At 46.5% G+C, this 26034-nt stretch overlaps 1 protein-coding gene across 4 annotated transcripts in view; it reads left to right on the top strand.

Moving 5' to 3' along the window:
* LOC119389933 (uncharacterized) overlaps positions 1–25363 on the top strand; it is a 163478-nt gene extending 138115 nt beyond the window's left edge. For 3 of the 4 annotated variants that reach the window (XM_037657379.2, XM_037657381.2, XM_037657382.2), the window contains 4 exons: positions 10173–10645; positions 16882–17230; positions 18324–18441; positions 20940–25363. In XM_037657379.2, coding sequence (XP_037513307.1) covers positions 10173–10645; positions 16882–17230; positions 18324–18441; positions 20940–21070 — 1071 coding nt within the window. In that variant the 3' untranslated portion in view covers positions 21071–25363. The remainder of the gene's footprint in view (positions 1–10172; positions 10646–16881; positions 17231–18323; positions 18442–20939) is intronic. The other variant, XM_037657380.2, reaches the window with a different exon arrangement.
* Positions 25364–26034: the final 671 nt, after the last annotated feature.

Raw genomic sequence — 26034 nt, forward strand, 5'->3', positions numbered from 1 at the left:
CCGTGCTTGTATACGATTGCTTTCCTGCGTAAAGAATGTACAGAGGAATGGAAAGAGGGCTGGTTCTTGTCCTCCGTATATTAAAGAAATCATTAACGCTCCGAGATAAGCACTGCTATGAACAGACCTCTGTCTTTTATTCTTAAACATACGCGAAAGTAGTAATACAGGAAGTGAGAAAATGGTTACTTCGAATAGGACTGCAGAACAACTTTTCGTCAACGGGCGATGTTTCTTTTCCGGGAAAAGCTGCATTTGTTATCTATGTAGCTTCCTACTGCAGTATGGCGGGCGACAATATTTCTCTCTCCCGCTTGCTAACATTCCCTCAATGTGAATGTTTTCCCTCACTGTGAAGATTTCCCTCAATGTGAAGATTTGCAAATGCGAGAGAAAAAAAAGAAAAAGAAAGTTGAAGCGGTTTTTTGCCAAGCCCTGTATCTTTTTTTCTTTTGGACATTTCTTACCGACAATTTGTGCTAAGAGCGTGTGCTAAGTTAGCCGTAGAGATTCCTCCCACCGATAGCGTGCACGCACGAAATTTATACGCCAGAAAGCGCGCCATTATTTTGCCTATCTGAGCGCTATGCCGCTGTAAATAGTAACCCTGCTCTTGCACTAAGCATGATTCCTTCGGTAGCGTATACTTTTCTTTCTAATGTTCTTTTCTTTTCGCGTGGTAGATCCCCTTGAGCTACGACATAAGCACCTAAGTGGCAAAGTGTAAGTGTTAATGATCCCTCCAAGTTCTTGCCGCGCGCACCCCTGTATAAAAAGCTGTTCACGGAAATGAGATAATGAACGACAGCGCGTTGGAGGTGCAGCATTTCTGCGAGTACAACCACCTTACGTGGCAACTTGAAGGTGTCTTTGCATGCGCCTAAACTCTAACCCACAAAAGTTTATTTCAGAACGCCGTAGACACTGTACACAAATTTGTTGCTCGGCCTTATTTTGTTGAGCTGGCAACTCCGAGGGTTGGTGGGGAAACAGAAGGCCATAACTTAAATCATTTGTGTCAGTGTGTTTTCCTGTGTATGTCAAGCAATACAGAATATTTGAGTTTGAACGTCTACATATGAACTGACTTTTCCCATTGAACTTGTGATACAACACTTGTGTACATATGAACCTATTAGACGTACCTGAACTGCCATGTGATGTTCGGCTGGGCGTATCTTCATATCACGTGTTGTACTGTATTGCATTTTGTGCCCTTATTATTTTTCTTACTACATATTTTGTCTTCTAAGCGAGAAAGAGTAGCCGGTGCCACTATAATGGCACCAACCTCTCCTATTTCATCATTTCAAAAAAAAAAAAAAAAAAGCGGTATCGCACAATCAAATGTCTTTGTTTTTCCTTCTAATGGTGCCTAGTGAAGCGCTGCAATTGTCGTCCGATGTTTAAAACTCGCTGCTGCGCTAGCTGAGGAACATATGAATTAAGCGTTGTTGTTTTAGGGGCGAAGCTCCTTAAGGCGGCACCCGTTCGTCCCTCGTAGTCGTAGTCGTAGTCCGTAACCAGTCTTACGCTTTGACCTCCAAGGTGGTGCCGGTGGGAGATTTTTCCTGTGCGTTGTTGAACAATAAAAAATTCGCAGCGGTAGCTAAAAGCCGACTTCTTCTGTCTCTCATTCCCATTAGCAGCCATTCTTTACCTCCAAGGTAGTGCCTGGTGAGATTTCTCCTGTGCGTGATTAAACAATAAAAATTTTGTTCAAAACGCCGTTTATTGATGAAATAACCAACGAAAGACGCCAGATGTTTTGTAAAAGCAAAACGGAAGAACGCCAGATGTTTCTAAAGCAAAAGGAAAAGACGCCAGCTGCTTAACGAAAGACGCCAGATGTTTTCTAAAGCAATGGTTTTCTAAACAATGAAAATTCGCAGCGTACATGTAAAATTAAAGTGAGCTGCAAGTCGTCATAACTCATCGAACCTTTAGTATAAACGCGCCCTATCTCACGTCGGTGATGATGTACTGGGCAGAATTCACGGAAGATTCACGGTTTACCGATGAACCTCCGCAGCTTCGCCCACTCATCATCATTCACTCCGTGGATATGCTGTGATTTTTTTTTTCTGTTCACACTCCTAAATTGCAGCCGCTTAACTGTTGCCCTGATGCTGACACAAGTTCTTTCTGTTTAAAGTGTTCAGGCTCACTCGGACACGGTCTCCTGATTTTGAAGGCCGTGGACAGTCGCTTTTTCCTTCAGTGTAATGTACGCGAAAATACGGCATTCACAATTCCGCCGAGCCATACTGAAAATGCTCGCGGACCAGCCTCCATAGCTGAGGTTGACGCTTTCATCGTTCCTGTGGCCATTCTACCGAGCTTCACACAGAATTTGTGTTTAACGACGAGCTTGTCACACAAACAAAAAAACTATATAGAACATCCGGTTTCAGGTGTTTAATGGTCGCACCTTGTATGAATTGTCGTGTTGTTTCGCTCGCAAAAACAAAAAAAAAGAAAGCTACCACAACGAAGCGGAATGGACGGACGACCATATCGTGGCGGGAAAAGCGCAATAACGGTTTCGACGTAACACTGAAATGCGAGAGCCCAGTCGTGCACCGGAAGTTCTTTATCCTCCGAACATGCCGGGACGGAAGTTTATGGACCATACCCCGAAATTCACGACGAAGGCTGCCTTCGCGTCGCACCACAAAAATGTGTTTGACTGCGTTTATAGACCTACTGACAAATCACGTTAGCTCTCCAATATTTAACCAGGCACAAATAGACTGCAGGCTCATTGAAGGTCATTGAGTAAAGGGAGCATTTTTATGAAGAATGGAATGAAGGCCTGAAAAAAAAAGACCAATAAATACAAACGTGCCGTCTTTCAGCGTCTTCCATTCGTTCCCCACTAGGTCCTACTATTCAAACGTAGACAAAGGTAACACGCAAACGTGCATACAAACGTTTGAAACAAATCAAAAACACAGTCACACATTACTGCATAATGTTAGGAGTAAACCGCATTCAGGTTTGTACGAAATATTCAGCGGCTACATTGCACTGATCGGTTCTACTCTGCACTGAGGTATATCGTAAGGGCAGAAAAAATGTGAAGATAACATATTACCCGTATATAGTTTTCCAATCATTTCTGAAACTTTTAAAACACACACACGGATGTGACGGCAATCGTCACTTCCGTCACGGAAGTGACAATCCATTAAGGATTGCCGTCACGGAAGTGACTGCATATAGAGGGACTGCAGAAATTCGATAATAGCTGGGATTGCTAACTTAGTCACCTTTGCATACTTGTCCGCCATATTAGACAAGACGTGATAATGTAGAAAATCTGCTTCACATTTGAAGACAAGCTTACGCGAAGCCACACAGTGGCAACTTAGTCATGTTTGTCGCCATATTTTGTCGAGAGTGGCGTCCATCTTCAGTAGATTGTCGCGTAGTTACAGACTGTTAGAAGCGCTCATGAAGTATGTTTAAAATGACACTGGATGATGGTCACTCGATTATTCAGAGAATCAGCATAACCACTTGTCACACAATAGTGCATATTCTTGCTTAGGCGAACCGAAGAGATCTTTACCGGCACAAACTGCAGCTAATTATCGTCGCATCAAATTACAAGAAGAGGGCGCTCCGTGTGCTTGTGGTATTCGAGATGTTAGGTTAGGTTTTTCGAGATTAGGTGTTAGGTTTTCGAGGTTCATAAGACGGCTGTAAGTAGCAAGAATTGACTTTACCACTTCGATTTCTTAGAAATGTTGGAAGTGCCATTCGCTGTTTGCCCATGTCTTGCATTTACATATACTTATGGAGATAAACTGGAAATTTGAGACTTGAAACTTAAAAAGGAAGTCAGCGGAACGTTACACAGAGATAGATACGGTCGCAAATTTCACACAATAGAACATCTCGAAGCGCGTACTCTTGATACAAGAAGTTCTTTGTCATTAAGAGCGGTGGCTCCGAGAACACCGGCGAGTCCCAGCTATTGTTCCAAGCACTCAATTGTTTCGGCGGCGCGTATCGAATCTCGCTAGTCGGGTATTTCAAATAGCGGTTTCAGCCGTGCTTGTAATCCCATTCTTACAATAAGTTTCTTGTGGCATTGAAGCTTTCCTTGTGATGAGAGTGTATGTGACGTGCTCAGCCAGGGTTCTCCCGTACCATGGAGAGCTGTTGAAAGAAGCCTTGACGAAGCATGGTAATTGGACGCGGGCGTGGAAGTCGACGAAAGTTTTCGCTTATGCATGATCAAGGTGCTTGATGCTAATGACAGTGGTGTAACCGAACATAATGGACTGGATTTTCCGTTTGAGGATGCCGTTTTGCTGCGAAAAAAAAAAGAAACTCGTATAAGGTAGAAAACGCTGCTCTAAGCATCAATGACCGCTCCTAGAAACACGTTCTTCTACATGTGTATGGCCTCAATACTTAAGGTACTCCAAACATTATTACCCTACGGGCAATACTGTAAACTGCTTTGTCCGTCCTAATGAAAACGTCTGATTTCACAGTATCGTGCCTTATGCTGTCCTTCCTTACAACAAAACATACGGTCTCAGACACAATATTGACTTACATGTAAACATTATTACTCTACGGGTAATAATGGTTACGGGTAATAATATTCACGGGGGCTAGGGCTAAAATCATTACCCTACATGTAACGTTTACCGTATAGCTACCGCAGCTCCCAACAAAACCGATGGTCTTTCAAGCAATGTTTGATAGACAACATGTTTCGTAAGAAAAGAACAGCATGAGGCACGCTGCTTTGAAATCTCTCATTTTCATTAGGACTTACATAGCTGTTTGCAGTGTTGATTAATTTATTTTTTGCTGAGGTTTAAGGTTTACAGTCCTAACATTTGCTATCAGAGATCACCCATAAATGGTAGGTGGGGAACAAGGAATGAAATAAATCTGACGACTTAGGGCTGTTGTTCAAGTCGCACCCAAAGCCCAATGCACTGCAGCATGACACGCAGTATCCTGTTTAGATTCCACCCCGCCACCCCACACCCACCCAGAGCCCCCATCACTACGGGTGCTATCATCACTAGTATCTTCATCGTAATCTAGTCGTCACAGGAGCAACGAGTATTGTGTCGCTTTGCTGCTTGCCTGCTTGCCGCGTCGTGCATCATTTGAAAGTTTGTTCGTGGAAACCGCGTCCCGTAAAATCCTCGCGCCGACGCCTGTAATCGCGTGTATCTTACCGCGCTAGGATACACTCAGACAAGGATACACTCAGACTATGCAATTACCATTCGTTCCCACCATGGTGTAAGATATATACACTTTAGGTGAGGACACTCGCCAGACGCATTGACCAGATAAAGTAACAACTACCAACGCTGAGCACCCGTCGGTCCGCTGACGGCAGCGGATACCTATCGGCGGGATGACGCAACCTCAACACAAAAACGCGTTCCCGTATCAACTGGCGCTTCGCGGGAAATCTGAATTTCCTAGGCCCGTATTCACAAACGCTCCTCGACTCGAAACTCGACTTCAAGGGATCCTTGAGGACTGTCTCGCGTTGCAGAAATCACTCTCGACTCGAAACGCTCCTCGAATGGAGAGAATCCTCAGTGTGCTCCTCGAGAATCTCGAGGTAGGCCAGAAGCTCCCTTGAGCGCTCCTCACAAACATGGCAGACGTACGGTCACTTGACTGCTTTTTGGAATTCGCTTTTCATGTTCATGATGTTGCCGACGAACTTGCAAGAGAGTCAGATGCCACGAATTGTTTGCCTAGGCACTGGTTAAGGGATCGCTTGAACCCTTTAGAAGAGTACAGGGACACGGAGTTTCTCTCAAGGTTTCGCTTTACGAAGAGCACCGTAGCAAGTCTCCTGACATCTCTCCCGCTCAAGTCGAGCACGGACAACCGCGGACAACCGCGTGTGCAGTGCGCGGACAACACGGACAACCGCTCGTGCAGTGCGCACCAACGAGCCGACTGTTGTGTCGTCTGCCATACACAAGGGCCCTTGCACAGCATCGAGCACCCAAGGAAGTTGCTAGTGAAAATAAACTTTTGTATTATAATAATTACGTTGAGTAAATTAAGACTTTTCTCTTTTGTTGCTGTTAAAACCAACCAAAATGAACTACACGTGCGAACGACTCATTTACAAACAGACGGCGCTAGCAGAGAAATGCGGTCGTCTGCTACATTTCGTTCGTCTGCGAAGCAATCGTTGCATCACATTTTCAGTGCAATGGAATCTATGCCGTGAAATATAAGTTGAGCAGGTCAAGGTAAGATTCAGTTGTTATGGTCTTCTGTTTTACACTATTTTATACTTGTTTGCCACCTGACAGCGGAATATTTCTGTGCGAGAACTAAAATAAGAGCACACTGCGTGTGTCCCTTTCCAAATGGTCGTCTCGGGCGAGCAATTACTGATCCCATTGCCTACAGAATATATGCAGGCGGCACGTACACGTGTTGGGATCTTTGATGCGTGTAAAGAAGTAATATCGTAACCTGCTACCGCTCGATCACATACTAGGCTGTTATGTTGCCAGACACAACAACGTCAGTAGCTCAGTCGCCACAACACACGATAACATCTCCTCCGCTGTATCACCGACTCAAAAAAACGTACAACAATTGTTTAGAATGGAAAATAAAAAGAAACCTTCTTGTTTTGAGGCTCAAGGCATGCTTTAGACAGCATAATTTGCATATTCTCTTCTCCGTACGTTCCTCAAGTGCGTTGAGATGGAGGACACCTTCGTGAAGGGCTCCTTGTCAGAGAAAACGTTGAGGGACATCCTTGAATGTCCCTCGCCCCTCGAGTTGAGGAGAAGCATTTTCCTCAACTCCACGGAGTCGAGGTGAAGGGTCGAGTCGAGGAGCGTTTGTGAATACGGGCCTTAGTCAGCGAACGCGGCCATGGCACGCCAGCAAGTAAAGTTAGAAACACATACCGCGTTTTTCGCGAGCGAAAAAAAAAGAGACCTGCGGCGGACGCCGGCGTTGCCGCCGACCACGTTGGTTGCTATAGCAACGGCGCAGAAAGCATTTTTTCTCTTTAAAGTTGCGTCTTCCCGCCGCTAGATACCCGCTGCGGTCATCGGACCGACAGACGCTCGCCGTTGTTACTTTATCTGGTCGAGCGCGCTCTGGATGCAAGCCGAGGAGTGTCCCCACCTAAAGAGTATATATCTTACACCGTGGTTCCCACCACCATCGCCCGGGCACATGATGTTCGCCAAATAAGCGGTTCCGTTATTAACACGAAAGTGTTTCATGCCGGGGTCCACCAAGACTTTCATGACGTATTTCCGTCACGGAAGTACGTCAGCAAAATGAATGTCACAGATGGCAAAGAAAAAACTATAAGAAAAAGTTCCGTTGAAGGGAATCGAACCAATGACCTCTCTGTCCGCGACGATGGCCGACGGGCGTTTAGCCCACTGAGCTACCACCAAACACATTACGGACGAGACATGAACTCGTCCTTTATCTTCCACACTTGCCTCTCAGAGTGATCTTGGATGGATGGATGCTATGAGCGTCCCCTTTATAACGGGGCGGTGACATCTGTGCCACCAGGCTCTAAAAAAAGAAACGCGCCGTTGCAACGACCGTCCCGTTCGGCGCGTTTCCAATACAAGTTTAATTTCGTCAACGCTTTAACGCACCGTGAGGTGGAGGCTTTAGCGCAAGCCTCGCTCATAGCATCCATCTATATCGACAAATAGCTCTCCGACGCTCGCCTGGCTGTCGCACCGCGTTCCCTCCTCACCCTGTGAGAAGTAACGGCCAGGCTAGAGGGAAGACACGACGCGCGTAGCGTTTCTCTTCGCATTTCACGACGCTTTAAAGGAGCGCATATCGAGCGTTAGTGTTTATTATGTGCTTGTTGATGCCATTTTGCGCGGGATTCACCATATGCGGAGTCCACGTATATGTTAAGAACTTCAGCCACCGCAAGGGTTAAGTCATGATCATGGGCGTTTGTCGTCGGTACGGAGATGTGCCACTAGGCGTCAACGTGAGTGCGATGCGTCCACATCAAGCGGTGCTATATCTGCTAAACAACAGTAGACATTGTACAAGCTCTCATATACCAATGCACTATAAACAATAAACTACTTCTGTGACGACACGTTTCACATTCGTGTTATACCGATTCCTATGACGGAGGGATCGACCAACCATTTTTTTTTTCATCTTTTTTGGCTTGCGCATCATTTTTATTTCGCCACTATGCCGTGCCGTCGAACAGCACCAAGAGTTTACGAATATTTTTACATTCCAAAGCAAGTCGTTTCTTTTCGTCACACAGTGGCTTATTCGCAGAGTTGGCGCGATGGTGACTATTCGATGGCGAACGAGAACGGAATGAGCGGCAGTAATTGCTGCTTCACCTCGTCAACCAAACCCGAGTGAATGGAGCAGTCGAGCAGCCAAATAGCCGAGTATGCGAAGCTGTATCAGTGGTTGTGCAGAGACTGTCTGCCCGTGCGGGATTACGCGCACCTTGTCGTAACGGGCAGCGCGGCCCGAATAGGTTTTGCGAGTCTTTACGATATTCGCTAGAGAGCTTCTCGAGCGCGAAATTGAAACCGTTGATATGACCACCGCGAGAAATGACGTGAACCACCCCTCCTCCCGCTTCTCTACTATGATGGGCTGGGCTAGCAACATATATACCCTCCCAATTTCTGTGAAGGCAGCGCCTACGTCGGTAGGTACTGACAGTAAGAACGCACGGGAAAAACGAGACCACGAAATTGCGTTCATTTTGATGCAGACCGATTCTCCTTTATCATTGGCTCACTCGCCGGTGCGACAACCTTTACGACCTGGCGTCCCGTTTAACAGGCACGGGCGTACTTTACAAAGATGAGGGTTCTCGGATCCCCTGGACGTAAAAGCTGGACACTTTCCCATGCGCAACGCTAACGCTGTGATATGTTTCTTTCTTTCGGTGAAATTGAAACCTTGTCGGTGTTCGCTGCGCGCGGCACATTCGGAGTGTGGAAATTACAGTGCATAAATTCAACGCTTTCTTTTTTTTTTTTTTTTGAGGTTTTGCGGGGTGCGTGAACGGAGTGTCTCCCGAGTCCCGAGGGCCAGTGATATTAAGTTGTCGATGCCCGTTAATATAAGAGCAAGATGAATTACCACGGATGTTCTGGCTGTAAACAGGAGTATGTGTTCAACGCTTATGACGAAGCAGCACGTAAAAAGAAGCGCGAGCAAGGGAGAGCCTCAGACATTCGGATAAACAAGGATTGTTTGTTTCACAATAGATTAACAGCGCGAAAAGAATAAAGAAGGACAAAGCGAGGGGACACGGACAAGTGCTGTTTCGGCTCGCTTCGTCCTTGTTTATTTATTTTTTTCGCGCAGTTAATGTCTTGCGCAATGGTGCACAAACTCGTCCAACTTTTTACGTTGTTTGTTTATCCCTAATTGCGTCATACAAGCATGAAACGCCTTCCCGAAGGCCGCAAATCTCTGCTGAATCTAACTCCAGTGTGCACACATTGCACGAGTGATTGCACTTCACCTTGAGCTCCCATAATGTTGTATTTATTCGTTTTTATATGATTCTTTTGTTATGTCTGTAATTTTTTCCCGTCATATGATTCCTGTCATAATGTTCTTCTAACTGAGAAATGAGACTACCCGAGCCCAGTAGTGCCACAACTCTCCATGGTCGCGGGAAGCGCGAGAGAAGGATACGGATTGAATTTTGGTATTTTACCTACTTTAGCGAAGGTACGATTATGAGGTACGCCGTAGGGGGAATCTCTAGATTAATTTTCACTGGCCAGGGTTCTATATCGTCCACCATAATCTAACTTAATATGTGTTCTTGCTTTTCGCCTCCTTTTGAATGGAAACACCCCGTCCGGAATCGCACCCGCGACTTCACCAGTAGCAACTGAGCTACTGTGGTGTGTTGCAAAGGGTGACACAAACAGCTAGACATCGAATCGGCTAGTAATTCACGATGACGTCGTGATGACGTCACAAATTTTGGTTACGTGTGACATTATCACATGATGATGATTTTTTGCATCGCCGCTCGTGTTGACGCGGCCGACGGCGACGGCCACTTTTCTCGTTTGATGACGCACCTAAGCCTTTCGCCTTAGTACTGTCGTTGATTTCACCGCAATGTTTCCTCGCCTTCTCTGCCGGCGCAGGGAGGCACGTCGTGGGCAGACGAAGAGCTCGAGTACGCGTCCGGCGGCGGCCTGATGGAGACTTCGGGAGGCGACGAAGATGGCGGTGCGGACCTGGGCGGTGCCGGCCCGCAGCAGCCGGGACGACTGTCGGCGGACAAGCGCAACCTGGCGGCCCTGGCTCGCAGCGGACGGCTGCCCCGGTTCCACTACAACAAAAAGCTCGGCCCGGCCGCCTCGCCCCTGCAGCCATCGCGGATGTACATGGCTGGACGGAGGCTGCTGCCCGCCGTCGGAGGAGCCGCCATGCCTCCCATGCTGCGTCAGCAGCACGGAGGAGGCCACGGCTGGCGATCCGATGCCTCCATGTCGGCGGGCGACCAGGCGCTTCAGGGCGACGCGGCCGAGAAGATGGGCGTCGTCGAGGCGCTGGGCCGCCTGTCCGAGGCCGCCATCTTCCCCTACATCGGGCCGCATAGGTGGATAAAGCCGTGGTGCATACACCCCGCTGATCTGCCCTGCCTGTTCCCCGCCCCCATGCCGCAGGCAGCACCCGTTCGATCGCATCGTGCTGCACCCGCTGCCGTCGCTGCGCAGCGCGAGGCATAGTTAGTTGCTGTCCCTGCGTGCGCGTCGCTCCTCGCGACACCTGTGGTTCCTTTGAATGAGGCAACTGTGACTCCCTGTGAGATCGAGTTTGCTAGTTAAATGCGATGTAACAGCGCTTTTTTTTTCTTTCAATCAGTTACAGTGGACGGTGTGCTGTACATTGATCATACATATAAGGCAAGTGGGCATAGTTGGCGAAAAGGCAGTTTAATGCCTGACAAAGCTCTGTAACCCGTCCCAGTTATTAAAGCCTACAAGGCGCAGCATTGTGCACAACGTTTAACATATAAACAGCATTTAACAAATTAATAAACCATGAAAGAGACACCCCACACACAGCTCTTGCCTGTGTGGTGTCTCTTTCGTGAACCTTTATTTGCGCTGTTACGTTACATTTGACAATGAACCAACTCGCCCAGAAAGAATATTATTGTTGTTCGAGTTGGCTAGAAGTGCGGGCTGCTAAGGAATCTCTTTAATAATCAGGGCCCATACTGACAAGAAGCTCTCACGTGAACTGTTGGTACGAGTGAATTACCTGTAAATTCTGACAATGGACGTGTTAGTAATATTAAAGCCTGGCAGCTAGTGAAGATGAGATTTTATGTATGTTTTGAACAATACCCTAGGTCATTCTCTTCCGTTTTTCTTTTTAATTAGAGTGAGTGTAAGCTGTGATAAACGTGCGAGCGCGACGTAAGCGACGGGGTATTACATTACGTTAGTTGAGTATCAATAAATACTAGCTGGATAATTAACTACCACCCAAATTAATGCGAGAAGAGGCATTACGTCCTGCGCTTCACCGCATTCGATTGCAAGCTCCCAAGATCTTTTTGTAGCCGCGAGCTTTCTCATCCAAAGCTTGTCTTATAACATTTCCCAGAGACTCGGTTGGTCATGACACAAGATAAATAAATGATCAGGCCTGCTATCGCAATGTGTGTCTTAGTGAGTTACATGCAACCATTACTTATTTATACAGAATCAGGCCATCGATTGTTTATTTTTCGAATAATGTCCCTTCTGTGGCGCCGACACGCGTGTCTCTATTTCTACAGTCTGTTTCGTTGCCAGGTAATAAACAGTAACTGAAGTAAAGAAGCGTAATTGAATATGAAAGTAGGCTATAAGCGCAACGGGCACGGGAAAAGAAGATGTCACGATGAAGCTGGACTAACAATTCATCCTTTATTTCAAGAACAAACAGTTGACATAACTTTCGCTTTCTCAGTGTCGCTTGTCTTGTTTCTCTGCTCCCGTTATGAGTACAGCTGGTTTCCATATTGAATCACGTAGCGAAGCGGCCTAACCTTCTACTTTTTTTATAAGGAACGTAGTTACACGGCGAAGCGTTTTGTAGCTGTGTAAGTGGATCTTCAGGCTCATATTCAGAGGATCTTCCTTGGATAAAAACGTTTCTCCGTTGACCAGTCACCCGTCATGGTAGCTCAGTGGCTATATGGCCTTGCGGTGCTGGGTTCGAGGTTGAGGTTTGTATTGGCGGACGTGCTGGCCGCGTCCCGATAAAGGAGAAAGCCAAAAACGGCCGCGAAGTTAGAGTTACGAAAACGTCAAAGAACTCTGGATCAGTACAAATTGTTCCAAGTTCCCTTCACTTCGGCGTGCCGCGTAGTAAAATCTTGACGGCGGTACTTGGCACCTAAAGCTTTATTGCCTCGGACGACTGCTGATAGAGATAATGATCAAGCGGTAAAAAAAAAACCATCGTCGTACCGATAGCCATTTGCCGGCAACAGTTACACGCAAGAAATTATTGAAAACTTGCCGAGGTTAGAAGCTTTGCATGGCGTCCGTTCTGATAGCGTGCGCAGTAGTTTGGAAGTTGTTGATGTCGCACCGAGCACTCACTACTTAGTTTCCAATGCTTGGTGTACCACACGCACGTTTCAGTTTAGCGTGAGGTAGCACGCATGACTTGTGGTTCCGTGCTGAAGCACGCTTGCTGAAGTGCTATCGTTATAGCGTATAGCGTATTAGCATTGTACATGTTCCGAGTGTCTCACTCTTCGCTTGTGCTTTGACGTTCTTACAGATTAAAAGAGGTGTTCTATACTGAAAGTACAGAACACCTCTTTTAGCACCTCCACTAGAACAAAGTGTCGCTTAACTATGACAAACAGCCAATTCAGTAATTCATCGATTCAACGCTGCGCGCAGTATAAACGTGGACGTAGGGAGCAACAAAAAGTACAGTGCTAGGCGATTGCAACGAGATACTCGGAGCGCGTGGCTGCGAGAGCGTTCGTGACGCAAGGTGTCTGCATTCGGTGAACAGTCGTTCACTCCGTGGTTCTCGGTGGCGCCGGCGGAGCGCTGAGACCCTTCGTAACGTGCGTCCGCCAGCTCCAGCCGCTACGCTCGACGCGGCACGTGAGCTCTGTGTTTTGAATCCATGGCAAGCAGCGCTCCGCCGGCGCCACCGAGAACCACAGACTGAGCGACTGTTTACCGGATTTGGTCACCATGCTGTCTCGAACGCTCTGGCCATAGAGAGCTCTGGCCCCCACCGTCACCCTCACCGCCAACAGCCGCGCGCCCCGAGTAGCGCGTCTCAATCGCCGAGTATACTGTATATGTCTCAAACGTTCGTATTCCCTCGCGTGTTTTATTTGTTCATATTGCACTTGTGCTTCGGAAGTTCAGTGCGTGGCTTTGTACATAAGCATTCAAAGTAATGGCGGTAGACAACAAATTGAAACACAAAGCGCTATATAGGCTCTATGAACAGGAAGGCTTGCTGAGGCACTTTATTCGGGCCAGCCTGTTCGAGAGACTTTAATTCCTGTCCGCATAACCTCATTAGCGCTTTGTACATACACCTAAAAGTACGACCATCTATGCCTGTATACTGACAATCACTGTCTCAAGTCACTTTAGTCGTGATTTTGTCGAGTAGCTTAATGTGCTGTTGGTGAAAAGGGGTCGCAGTTGCAATTTTGGAGACCTTGCCTGAAACGGTGCATGATTCTGATCCCACGATTTGAGAGTCAAACCCTACGTGATCCGAAATACACAGCGAAGCCTCATGCCGTGTACTTGTTACCAAATTAATAAAGAAAAAAAAAAGCCTTGAAATAATGAAGTTGGCAGATTGAAACAAAGTTGTCTTTGGCTATTATTTTCTTTCTGGCCAAGCGTACCACTCTTCTCTTCATGGGGGACGAGGTACGCCAATGGCCGGAAAGTTTTCGAAGGTGCGCTCACACGAAAACAACGGAAAGAAAACCCAGATGCTACGTTCACTGATCGTCAGCATCAGCACTGTGCATGCGCTTGCGAAGGCATGTTTCTGTGAGCATATTTACTGCAGCTTTCCGCCCGTCGCCTTCCCTACATTCCGTAAGCACCGAGTGACATTCTTGTTTATCTTCCGGTCGAGCACTTAATTCCATTTTTCCGAATATTCAGATAAAGTCTTCTAAAAGATGAAACCGGTGCGAAATCGATGGTTCTGGTTAAGAGTTATATTTGAGGCATGTGATATGACAGCATAAGTTTACTTAAAACAAGGGGCAGATAACTATAAGGGTGATTAATGAAAATTAATTGAATCAGTTCATTGAAAGAGCAGACGGTTTTCTCGTGAGCAGCTGGGATTGTTGCGGCCCCTGGCGGAGCAGATCTCAACCACACGCTTCTTTCTACGTGGCCTCTGGGATTCGCTTCGGCAGCGCAACGAAACACAAAAGTTAAACCTAGGAGTACACCAGGGAACACGAATGCCGACGTGCGAGTGACACTACCAGACACCTGAGAGAAGGATTTTTCAGTCTCCCTTGCTGCGCGATACTGGTTTGCTTGAAACGCACTAATTTAAACAACTCAGGCCAACGCTTGCTCAGGCATTTCACTTTGAGAAGAACGCAGGGCTGACAGCATCAGTCATCCATCGCTTTAGTTGTCAAGAAGAGCCTCCTTCTCTGTAACTTGGGCAAGCATCTTGAATTCTTGTTTGTTTTCTTTCGTATTTATTTAACTGTGTATCATTTCTCTCCCACATAAAAGTGCACATTTGTTTTTAGGCTCTGACACATGGCTTAGTTGCTTTGCGATTTTCTTTCAGTTGCGCAGCGCCTGTACGTCATTAGCACTGTCATTCCCAACTCGTTTTTGGCGTGTAACGCCTTGTGACGCGTGTTTTGTGGACTTAGGTGAGCTGCACGGACAGTCAGCCTTTCATGCTGGAAGCGTCTGACCGCGAGCGTTCTTTAGGCTGCAAGTGATTTTAAGAAAACTACTAAAGCATACAGCTGCACGTACTTTGCGTTTAGATGTTGTTATCCACAGTGTGACGAAATATCACACGCTTCGACACGTTCGAACTGCGAAACCAATGACGGCGCACATAACGTATAAATCGAGCAGTACAGATTCCTGTCATAAATAAGAGAAGCATCCATGGTTCTGGCCGCCCGCTGTATCTCTGGTAGAGCTTGAAAAACTTACGTACGAGTCGCCTATCAAGACTCGAATTATAACATGAAGGTGACGAAGTTTTCAGTCGCGCTAGAAGAAAACAACAAACGCGCTCACCTGGTGCGGAGGATACACAGACAGACTCGAGCAACTACAACGAAGGAAAAAAGAAGAAAATACCCTCCCTCGGAAGCACCCTCGCCTTCTACACCTGAGGCCAACACTTAAAGGTACTACTGGAGCTCACTGTGGCTGGGCAAACAAATACACAGCCCCAATTTCATCCTAGGATTCCCTTGAGTTTTTCACACCAAGAGGTCACGGTCCAATGGCGTGGTGACGGCCATGCGAGGGAAGCACCGCGCTACCACCACAGGCTCGCGGAGCAGTGAGTTCAATGTCCCTTACTTAGGCTGGTGTATAATCGTACCGAAGGTATTGTGGAGTGAGTGATTGGTGTGAAACACGTGAAAGCCTGTCTCCGTCCCACGGACTAAGCCCCCTGCTTTGCCAATCGATACGCGGTCAATCATATGTCGTCTCTGTGTTCATTGTGTCACAGATGGTTTGTCATCTAGGGCCCCGCTTATGAACAGGTGCGAAATTTACAGTTCGAAGATACAGATGTTGTTTGCTGTCTTCCACAACGCGAAGCTGTTGACTGTGGCTGATAGCATTGTCGTCTGGATCAGTGCAATGACAAAACGATTTCAATCAAACCGCTGCAAGCGTTACACATCGGTCGAAGATGACACCCCGCAATAATACCAGATGCCAGCGAGGTAATACGCTCATGTTCCGCTAAGTGTTATGTTAGTCTTGTAAGCCTATGGTCCACGGGACGAATCCGCTGCTAGCCATGTACAGTATTCCGCTTCGTCCATTGCTCGGTCCATCACATGACCACTTATCTTGGCGACCAATGTCGGGTCTCCAACGAAGGTTATGTCGCCGCGGTGTAATCGCGCGACCATGCGAACCCAACATGCACATGTGCATGCAGTACACCACAAATTCCATTACTACTAGTTATACACGCGAAAGCATGCAGCACGTCGCCTCGAGCATGTGCATGTTACCGAGAGGCCCCTAAAGAGAGAGAGAGAAAAAAAAAACGTGCATGACAACTCTTGTGCATGCCTGTGTTTCGTTTTTGTTGAGTAGCATGGCACTGCGAAAATATTAAGAAACACTGAGTATGCACTATCCTCTTAAGAATAGTTTTGAATCCCTTAATAAGCGGATGCCTCATCCGTCAGAGATTAATTTCAACTAATGCTTCAACTCGGGCTTGCCGGCATGACATCTTAGAACAGTATTGTAGCGCACATAGACGATGACACGAGCAAGGCATGTGTATTCACGTGTCTTACTTGTATCTCCCCATGTACGCGCTACATTGTTATTAAATTATTGAGGCGTGGCCCCCGCTATTAGCTCCGGCAACGGCGCGCTGCCGGAGCTAATCGCGGAGGCCACGATGGAGGCTACCGTATGCTCCATAACCCTAAGAAAAGCCGTAGGGCATGAAAGTCAATTGGACTGCTTCTTTCTTTGATGTATGGGCGCCGTGTTAAGCGCAGCCTGCGTGCCAAAAAAGAGAATGCTTTGATTGATGGCGCCCAATGAATCACACGACTTCAACGGCCGCTCCCGTTCTCGCCCTCTGTTTTGCTGGCAGGTTCCCGTACTTGCCGTCTGTGCGTGTGCGAAGAGACGTCTCTAGCGGCCAAGGGCGGCGGTGGCAGCAGCAGCAGCAGCAGCACGAAGAAACTCCACGCGAAGAGCAGCAGCGTCTCGGAGCACAGCCGACGGGGCGAGCCAAGCGCAACGTCGCTGCCCTGGCACGCAACGGCTGGCTGCCTCCGAGCGCAGCGGCGGCGCCATCACAGGCGCGAGGAACCAGGGCCGAGTTTTTGCGTCGCTTTTCGGGCTCTCAGGCCCACGAGGCCAGCGCGGACGAGGATGAAGGGTTTATGCCGGAGGACGAGACCTCCGAGATACCCGAGTGCGCCGACGATGACGACGAGGTATTGGTTACTAGTATGAGCGTGTATTTAAAATGACTGCCAGTTGGGCGTGTTGGTATAGGTTCATGACGGTGAAGTGCTTCAAAGAACAGGACGCTTTAAAAGTAACGGACCCTTTTCACGAGGGTAGTTGCGCATGCGCGGCGGCAGCGGCGAGACGCACGCCATGTTCTTGGAGGGTCACAGGTCACAGTTGGCGAGAGGAGCGAACCGAGCTGCACCTGGCGTCGCAGGTTTCCAAATTGTCCCTAAAAATACCAGGCCTCCGAGATTGCTTACGGCGCGCGGTGGGCAACTTCGGAGGCCACGGACCGCCACTTTCGATTTCGGCGATCTCCACTGGAGGTGCCGTTCGGACCTGATAGATGTCCATCAGCCAACCACCCGTTTTGTTTTTAGAAACTTTTCCAACCATACGTTTTGCTTTCTGCATATGAGGTCAGCTTTTTTTTAGAGAGAAGGTGAAAAGAAGTGTTTATGTTCCCTAGTTGGGAGCTCACGCGCAGTTTTTTATCGTTTCTTTGTTTCTTTTGTGATGACGTAGTTTAATTCTGATGTTTAACGAGGTGTACATTTATTCTATGTATATGGGGTCGTTGTTTCCAAGTAAACTTTCAGTTGCTAGTAGCGCCTTGTCCTGTGTTTTACTAAAGCCTCCGTTCTTTGTAGCCCTTCACCATAATGAACGTGTGAGTAACGTTCGCGCATTCTTTTTTTATTATTATTGCGATATAGACTGGCACTTGAGGTATAATTTTTGAGTGCATATGTGTGTTAGATGTGTGCTGTAAGACAGATGTTGCGTATGAAATGAAGCACTGTTTTGTGGAACTTGTCATCGTGTATCCAGAGGTCCTGTAAGACAGATGTTGCGTATGAAATGAAGCACTGTTTTGTGGAACTTGTCATCGTGTATCCAGAGGTCCTGTGACCTCAGAGGTAGAATCGCTTACGAGTACGACCCTAAACTAAGGGGAACTAAAGCTGAAAAAGATGGAGGGTAAAGATTGGTACCCAGACCTGAGTGTTCAATGCGCGATTGAACACAGTAGCACTTTTCAATTATGTTCACTAGCTGCATTGCACGTCGCAGGATGCGGACGATATCTTACTGGTGCCATCATTGGAGGAGGTCAAACGAAACTTGGGACACCTGGCTAGAACGGGCAGGCTTCCCCCTTTCAACTACCGTCGTACCTTCATGAATTCTGGTGAGTCTTCAACTCTTGATAAAAAAAGGCACACTGGCCACGAAATGCATCCCCTTTCATTGTATAATTTCTTATTGAATGCTCACGCAACTGATAAACAGTGCGTAAGTGGTAGGGACATTGTGAGGCAGTCGTTTCTGCCTTTAGCCGTACCTTTCCTCGACATGTAATGTGTTAAAAACAATAAAAATGAAACGAACTGAAAAGAATACGAAAGTGAAGTTTCGGCTTCCCTTACAGGAACCTTGTTCACACTGAAATCGAGGACGCGTGCACATTTTACGTGTGATAAAATGTACACACGTCTTCGATTTCATTGTGAGCAAGGCTCCCGCCTGTCAAGCGGAAACGTCATTTTCGTATTCTTTTGTTGTCATTGACCTTATTTTACTTTTTATCTATGTGCCTCTCGATTAGACGGGCTTCAGTCAAAACCTCAATACATCAACTAAAAAATTCCATGAAGGAATTTTTTAGTTGAGCTTTTGCCGATGCCTCACACGTGCAAGCCAGTCTTACCTTCAGAGTTGAGGATCGGGCTGCAGCCATGGGTCTCCACAATACGACTTCCGTAAATTTAACATAGCTTAAAGAATGTGAGGTCTTGTGTTAAAAAAGAGAGAGAGAAATAACATGATTCTGTCTGATAGAAAAAGTGATGGATGGCGTGGTTTTTTTTTTATTTCCAAGTTTGCCCAACGAGATAAACTGTTAAATATGCAAACAGGGGCCGGTTTCGGTGATGCACGTCAAAAGTACTCAATGGTTGGGCCTGTAGAGTCAGGAATCACAGCCCTGTGATCTCGTGGGATGAAGGCTTACTGTTTGCAGGTAGCGCCATCGCATCTGGTTTATTAGGCTAATGCATGTCCATTGCAGTTGTTTGACTGTAGCCGCGGATGTAGCCTCGCCTGGGAGGTTTGAACCACACGGTAGAATTAAGTCTCGTGTGGTTCGGCGGAGAATCTCTTTGCACTGGACGGAACCACCCGGGGAGGGGGGGGGGGGGGGTATCAGTGCTGATATTCTGACACTCCCTACGAGACGCAACAAGGCTGGTAAGAGACGCTCCCGCGTCGCCACATCTGTTATAATAATACGTACAGATTTCATCTTGGTCATGAAGGGCGTGTCAGCGACGCTTCCGCTCGATATCCAGTTGTACGCATTCAGCTTTTTTAATGAAGCAGGCTCTCGAAGGAAAATACTTGTCTTCAGAAGTCATTTCTCTCGACGGAATTAATTAACGTGCTTGCTACCGCTTGATTTTGTCGGCACGTGCGTGGTACTTGCATTTCGAATGGGCCTGTATGAATTGTGCAGTTATTAATGATAGCGCACCGTTCGAACTTGAGTCGGCCGAAATCCTCAAAGCTCGGAGTGCGTATCGACTATGCGAAAAAAAAAGGGGGAGGGGGGGGGGGGGGGCTTTGAATAGACACTACGCACTTGGGCGCAAAGTGCAAATCCCCGAGGCTCCGTTACGGGCGCGGCGCAGAATGAACTATGCATATCGGTGCAACTCCCATATGTTTTTAATGTCTAAAAGTCGATGTTGGCGTCGGCACTGTAGTCATAAAAATATGTTTCGCATGCTTATAACAACTGAAAATCCGAGCTATTTTCGTTCGAGTATCGAAGGACGTCGAGCACGTGGTATTCGCTGGAAAATAGGGCTCCATGAGTTCGGCTACTGGCGGGGCCGAATTATTACTGAGTTTCACAAATGACCTCACACGTGTGTATGTTAAGACTTTCCGTTGCGCTCACACTACTGGCTACAAGAATGTATAAAAGGAGCCTAATCTGATGTCTCTATTACGTTCGAGCGTTTTATAAACTTCCACATCTATCTATCTATCTATCTATCTATCTATCTATCTATCTATCTATCTATCTATCTATCTATCTATCTATCTATCTATCTATCTATCTATCTATCTATCTATCTATCTATCTATCTATCTATCTATCTATCTATCTATCTATCTATCTATCTATCTATCTATCTATCTATCTATCTATCTATCTATCTATCTATCTATCTATCTATCTATCTATCTATCTATCTATCTATTTTTACACTACCAGCACTCGTTAGCAGTAGCGGATGTTGGCTATGTTGGCCAAACAATTGATAACGTTGGGCTGTGCTGGCCAAATAATCGCTATCGTTGGTTAACTCCGTCTTTCTTCTTTTCACGATGCCACTCCGCATGCGCCCTTCCCCAAGGGAAAAGTCGCGAAACGCCTCTTGATCTCGGAGGCTTTCGTTCTGGCGATATCGGTTATCCCGGCCCCTACAAAAACCTTATACAAACGGCAGACAGCAGCACAGGAAAATGAAAAAGGCTGGTTTCGGCTAACCTTGACTAAATATGGCCAAATTACTGCTAATGTTGGCCAGCGTTTCCTATCTTCTGTAGAACAAGGACAGTGTCCTTATTCGAATCGACTGATTGAGTCATCTACAACCTTTATTTCTTATCCACCTGCAGACGTGTCCGAGGCGACGTCTCCGTGGCCCCAGGCCAGGCCTAAGCGCCTTGCGAAGCGCTGCCGGCCCCGTGGCGAGGACAAGCGCAACGTCGCCGCCATGGCGCGCAAGGGGGCGCTGCCGCGCTCATGAGCGGCGTCCGACAACAGCGCCCCCTCTGCCTGCGCCACCTCTGCCGCCACGTGTGTCTCTCTACTGTCTTCCCAGAGGTCATCTATGCGCGTCCCGAGGGGACACCGCGAAAAAATCTCGCTGGAACGCGCAGTCTGGCACAAGCCACGACATCCGCAGGGGACCCTGTCAGTTTCGGTGTTGTCATCTCCCCAAAATGTTGTCCCTCTAAACGTACTCTGGATACCGTATACGCCTCTCTGTAGTCCGGCTGTTGTTCGTCGTCCTACCCTGCTTTGATTGTTGGCGCATTATCCTATTTCCAAGACGCAGGGACGCAGTACTATTGTTCTCAGTGCAAGCTTTGTGCGGTGGCTCTAAAACATGCTCGCACTCTAAATGGGTAGTATACCAGATTTCGTAGCTTTTTTGTTGCTTTTTGTTTTTTCAGCCAGGTCTTGGTAAAGGTATGGATCTGAACGAATGACTTCAGAGTTTTGATTTGGTAATTTATCTGCTTTTTCGGTTGAGTATTTTTGCAGTGTTGAATATTTAAAAACATCTGCTTTTAATAATGTTAAAACGCAAGCCGATATAAAAAGCAATTTGCGATGACATTACAATCGAAACGTTGCGCTGTGTTATTTCAAATATTGGTCCAGTGCATCCATCTGTTTATGTTAAGCGTTCATTCCTTTCGCCTAGCCTACTCCACGTTATCTATTCTCAGCTCTTTTTCGCACGCCTCTTTTTGTTTTACTGGTGTTCTTTTGCTCCTCGTAGCTGTGTCATGGGAATTATCGTTTATTATTTTTTTTTTCTGTTTCGAAGTGAGAAACCGAAACGCGTTGTTCCGCAAAAGTGAGACACTTTATAACTACGCTCATTCAACTACCTTACTCTACAAAGTTGCATGCCGTGAGCATGCAAGCAGAAGTACAGTTATGACCGCCTTGTGCTCGGCGTGTTAGTATTCTAACATCGATACAGATGAGTCGGTTTTGGGACAGCACATTCTACTTCATAATTGTTATTTTTTACGAAGCTTTTTGACTTAAAGGAGTACTGGCACGATTTTGAGACATCGCAAAAGGGACATTTTTCGTTTCCTTGGTATGCAGTGTCAACGTTCTCCACACACCGGAGTCGGAGAACACGTATAAAATATTTTCATTTGACTTTGAAGTTTTCGTCACTGAGCATCTGCAAGCCAGCCTCACTGCAATGGACATTATCCCGACGAGTCAACGCAGTTCCCCCGACTTGGCGAGATCTGCGTCCTGCATGCAGCCTAAATCGCCGAAATCACTGTCAGTGTCACTGGGCGACAATTCACTCATCTTTGTTTATGTGCACCACGATCAGATGACAGATTTGCCGATAGTACGTCGCGAGTTTCTGTATCCGCGTGACGTCACACTGCTATGAAACGTCACTGAGAAGCCGGCCCCTTGATATCGAAACCGAAAGTGTCTTTTTAAGTTAGCGGTATTTAAAATATATACGATGCATTTCCAGGCACCGCAATACTCGTCTTAGGTTTCTCGACGCAAGTACTTTTACTTAGAGCAACAATCCGAAAAAAAAAAAATTTAATTCGTGTCGGTACTCCTTTAAATAACAGCTTAATTATGATTTAAAAAGTTTTTTTGCAGCTTTGAAGAAGACAAGAGCGCTTGTCGAAACGTCAACTCCATCGACACCCTGTGTTCAAGAATTTTTTTATCTTTTAAAGCTTCTATCTTCGCCTGAACTTCTAGCTTAATTATCAGATACTCTTATGTTATCAGTGGTCACAGTGATGGTGGGCCCTGTAGATAAGAGAGTTGAGAAATGTCCTAATGATATCCAGTACCGATAGTTTAATGGCTATGGCGTCGCGCTGTTTGCCTCGAGGTTACGGTTTCAATTACTGTCGCGGCTTCCACGTCTCGACGAGGAAGAAGAAAAAAACGCAGAAACACACGCGTACTTAGATTCGGGTGCACATAAAATAACCGCAAGGTAGTCAAAATTACTCTGGAGTCTTCCCTACAGGGAAGTCTTCACAATCAGTTCATTGTTTTGTCACGTAAAACCCAAAACTTCAGTAAACTTCTTCCGCCTAGTGAACGTGCGTACTCGGGTACAAGCGATTTGATTGGACTTGACCATTTTTACTGTTCTTTTTTTTTTTTGTTCTATTGCTTAATACTGTTCTATTGCTTAATAACGGTTCCTTACAGAAATGAGACTGATATACTGTCTTGTCCACACACCACTTCTTTACGCTAAGACTTTTATTCAAGTTTTAACGTTCTCCGTAGTTTAGATAGCAAAGCCCAGGCATTCTAGAAATATCACGCATTCTTTAGATCATCAAGCCTTCGCCAATGCAGGGAGGAGCCAGTGTGCTCTTATTCTGCTTGTCTTCATTATTCAAAAGGCTGGCTTTTGTCTTGACATCTGTCTTTCCGCTGGCTTTTTTTTTTTTCAACTCTTCCAAGCATATTATTAGCAAACAACGGTACTATGTGAGTGTTTGGAGCTGCAGCGCCATGGGGTTAAGAGCGGAACTTTACTATGGAAAGTAGATCCGAGCTCGTGGACAGACCTTTTTCAGGGCATTGTTCTCGGTGCGTGAGGGCCCCTCGAAAAAAAGGAACGCCACCTGAATACGTAGACGAATGCTCCGCGCTGTGTTCGTGGTAATAAAGGAAGCTTTAAGTTCTTAATGAACACCGGGAAATGAAAGAAAAAATATTATTGTCTCATGCTGAGTACGGTGTGGTGAGAGTAAGTTCTTTCTTTTGAATAGGCTCTAATGGTGTTAAATGATTAAAAGATCCGGTTGTCCTTTTGTTGAGTTCGTTTTTTTGCTAAAGTAATATAAACGCAAAAATCAGTACGCGTCTGCTTGATATACCATGTCGACTAATGCCAAGCTCGGTTCTTGGGATTGAAAGTTATACTAACTGAAATTTGTTAAAGAATATCCTCTGTATTTTAGTGGAATATACCATAGATTAACAGTAACGATTGGGCTGTAGTTTGCTCACACGCCAAGCGCAAGAAAAGACTAACGAGTCCAAAACAGCGGGTAAAGTTTCTTGTCTCTCCTCTCTGCTTCGTCCCGTCGACCGTAATTTATCATGCCTAAGTTAGTGATAGGATAGACGTTCAGAGCGTAGACTTTCATTTTATTTCACTGCATTTAAGTTTATCGAAGTCAAATTTTGCATTTGACTATCTGCGAGCGTCGAAAAACTTCTCTGTTTCGCAGTGTTTGAATCTTCATCAGCTAATGTACAATTCGGCATGTTTTAGCGCCACCGCACGAAGCTTTGGCCTCAGAAAATGTTACGAAGTTACACAGTTACACGCAGTTACATCAAGTTACACGCAAGCTGGGATGAGAACATTTGTTGTTGATAACATATCGCCTAATCATGTTGCCGCCCTCCCCATAGTTGTTGTTTTCTTCCCGCTAGGCATATATACCTACGTCAGCACTTCCGCATCCCTAGTCTAAGTACAGTGTATGTGTACTGGGGGTCTGTGTACTCTAACGCACGCTGCATCTTCAATGTGTTATCTGTTACGAGGTGCGATGTAAGTACGTGCTTCGTTTAGTGCAAGGCAACGTGTTTTGTTTCTTATATTGTTTGAATGGCCGTATTAAGGCCTTCGGAGCAGATAAAAGAACAATTGCTGACGGCAATGCTTTCAACGCCTGCCGTGGTAGTCAAGCGGATACAGTGTTGCGCTGCGAAGCTCGAGGGCGCGTGTTCGAATCCCGCCTACGGCGGCAACACTTAGATTGGGGCAAAATGCTAAAAACACACGTGTTCTTAGATTTAGATGGGCGTGGTCAAAATTAATCCGATGTCTCCCGTTAATGTGTGCCTCATTATCATATCATCGTTCTGGCGCGTAAAATTCGGGAATTTAAGATGTCCTGGTCTTCAACGCAAAATATCTAAAAGAGAATCTAAAGTAAGGACTTGTTACTGCGCTGATGTCTGTGTTTCTCTTTCTAATTTTTTCTTGGGTTGAAAACGCGAGTCTCGGCCATAGTAGGCCGAGGAAAACCTTCTATACGTGTCTTTCAATTAGCATCTTTCAATTAAGGTCTTTCAATTAGCGTCTTCCACTTAAAGAAACCATTGCCGCTCCACAACGCTTTGGGTATGAATGCGATGTACTGCGCGGAAACAACTTAACTGCTCCGATTTGATTGGTTTCGCCTTGATGTAGACGAGCAGTCTTCGCCATCAACTGAAACGTTGCTCTTACTGTTCTTTTAAGTGCACCAGTTGAAAAACCAACCTCAAAAAAAAAACGTGTTGAACACGAAGAGAACCGGACGCGGACGTCTGGCTCTATCAAAGGAATAGAAGCAAGTGAACGAGGCAGCGCCCTTGGCCGATGCTCGTGTATCGTGCCCCTTCGTTCTCTTTTATTTGCAACAGGGCCCTCCATGGCCAGCCGTTATGAATAACAGCGCAGCGTAGGGTAAAAAATGGAGGGTATAAAACAGCGCAAACACGGGGACACAAGAAGAGAAACGAACGACGCGAGCGCCGCTTGTTTCTCTTCCTGTCATCCCGTGCTTGAGTTGTTTTAAACCCTCCAGTGTGCCCCACATCCAGCTAGTCTAATTTGCGGTTCCAATGTTGTGAAAAGGATCAAACTCGAAATTTAGGGGTGTATCGAGAACGAATAAGAACTGTCACGTGGCCTCCACATTACAAACGTCCTGGCTTGCGTGCGGTGGACCGCCTGCCACTGATTCAAGGAGCACCAAAGAAAGTCTTCGCGTCTTTAGGTTTCACCCGCGCCTGAAGCCACGCTCTTGGTAAATTAAAGTTCACGCAATTATTACCCGCTCTGTGATAAAGTAAACCGGTATTCGCAACGTCCTATGCGGCGTTCGCTGAACTGCGTGAATTGAAAATTCGCGAACTTTATTTTCTTCGAGCTACTCCTACTAAAAGTGGGTGCTC

The sequence above is a fragment of the Rhipicephalus sanguineus genome, chromosome 4 (genome assembly GCF_013339695.2).
Source record: "Rhipicephalus sanguineus isolate Rsan-2018 chromosome 4, BIME_Rsan_1.4, whole genome shotgun sequence".
NCBI lineage: Eukaryota > Metazoa > Arthropoda > Arachnida > Ixodida > Ixodidae > Rhipicephalus > Rhipicephalus sanguineus.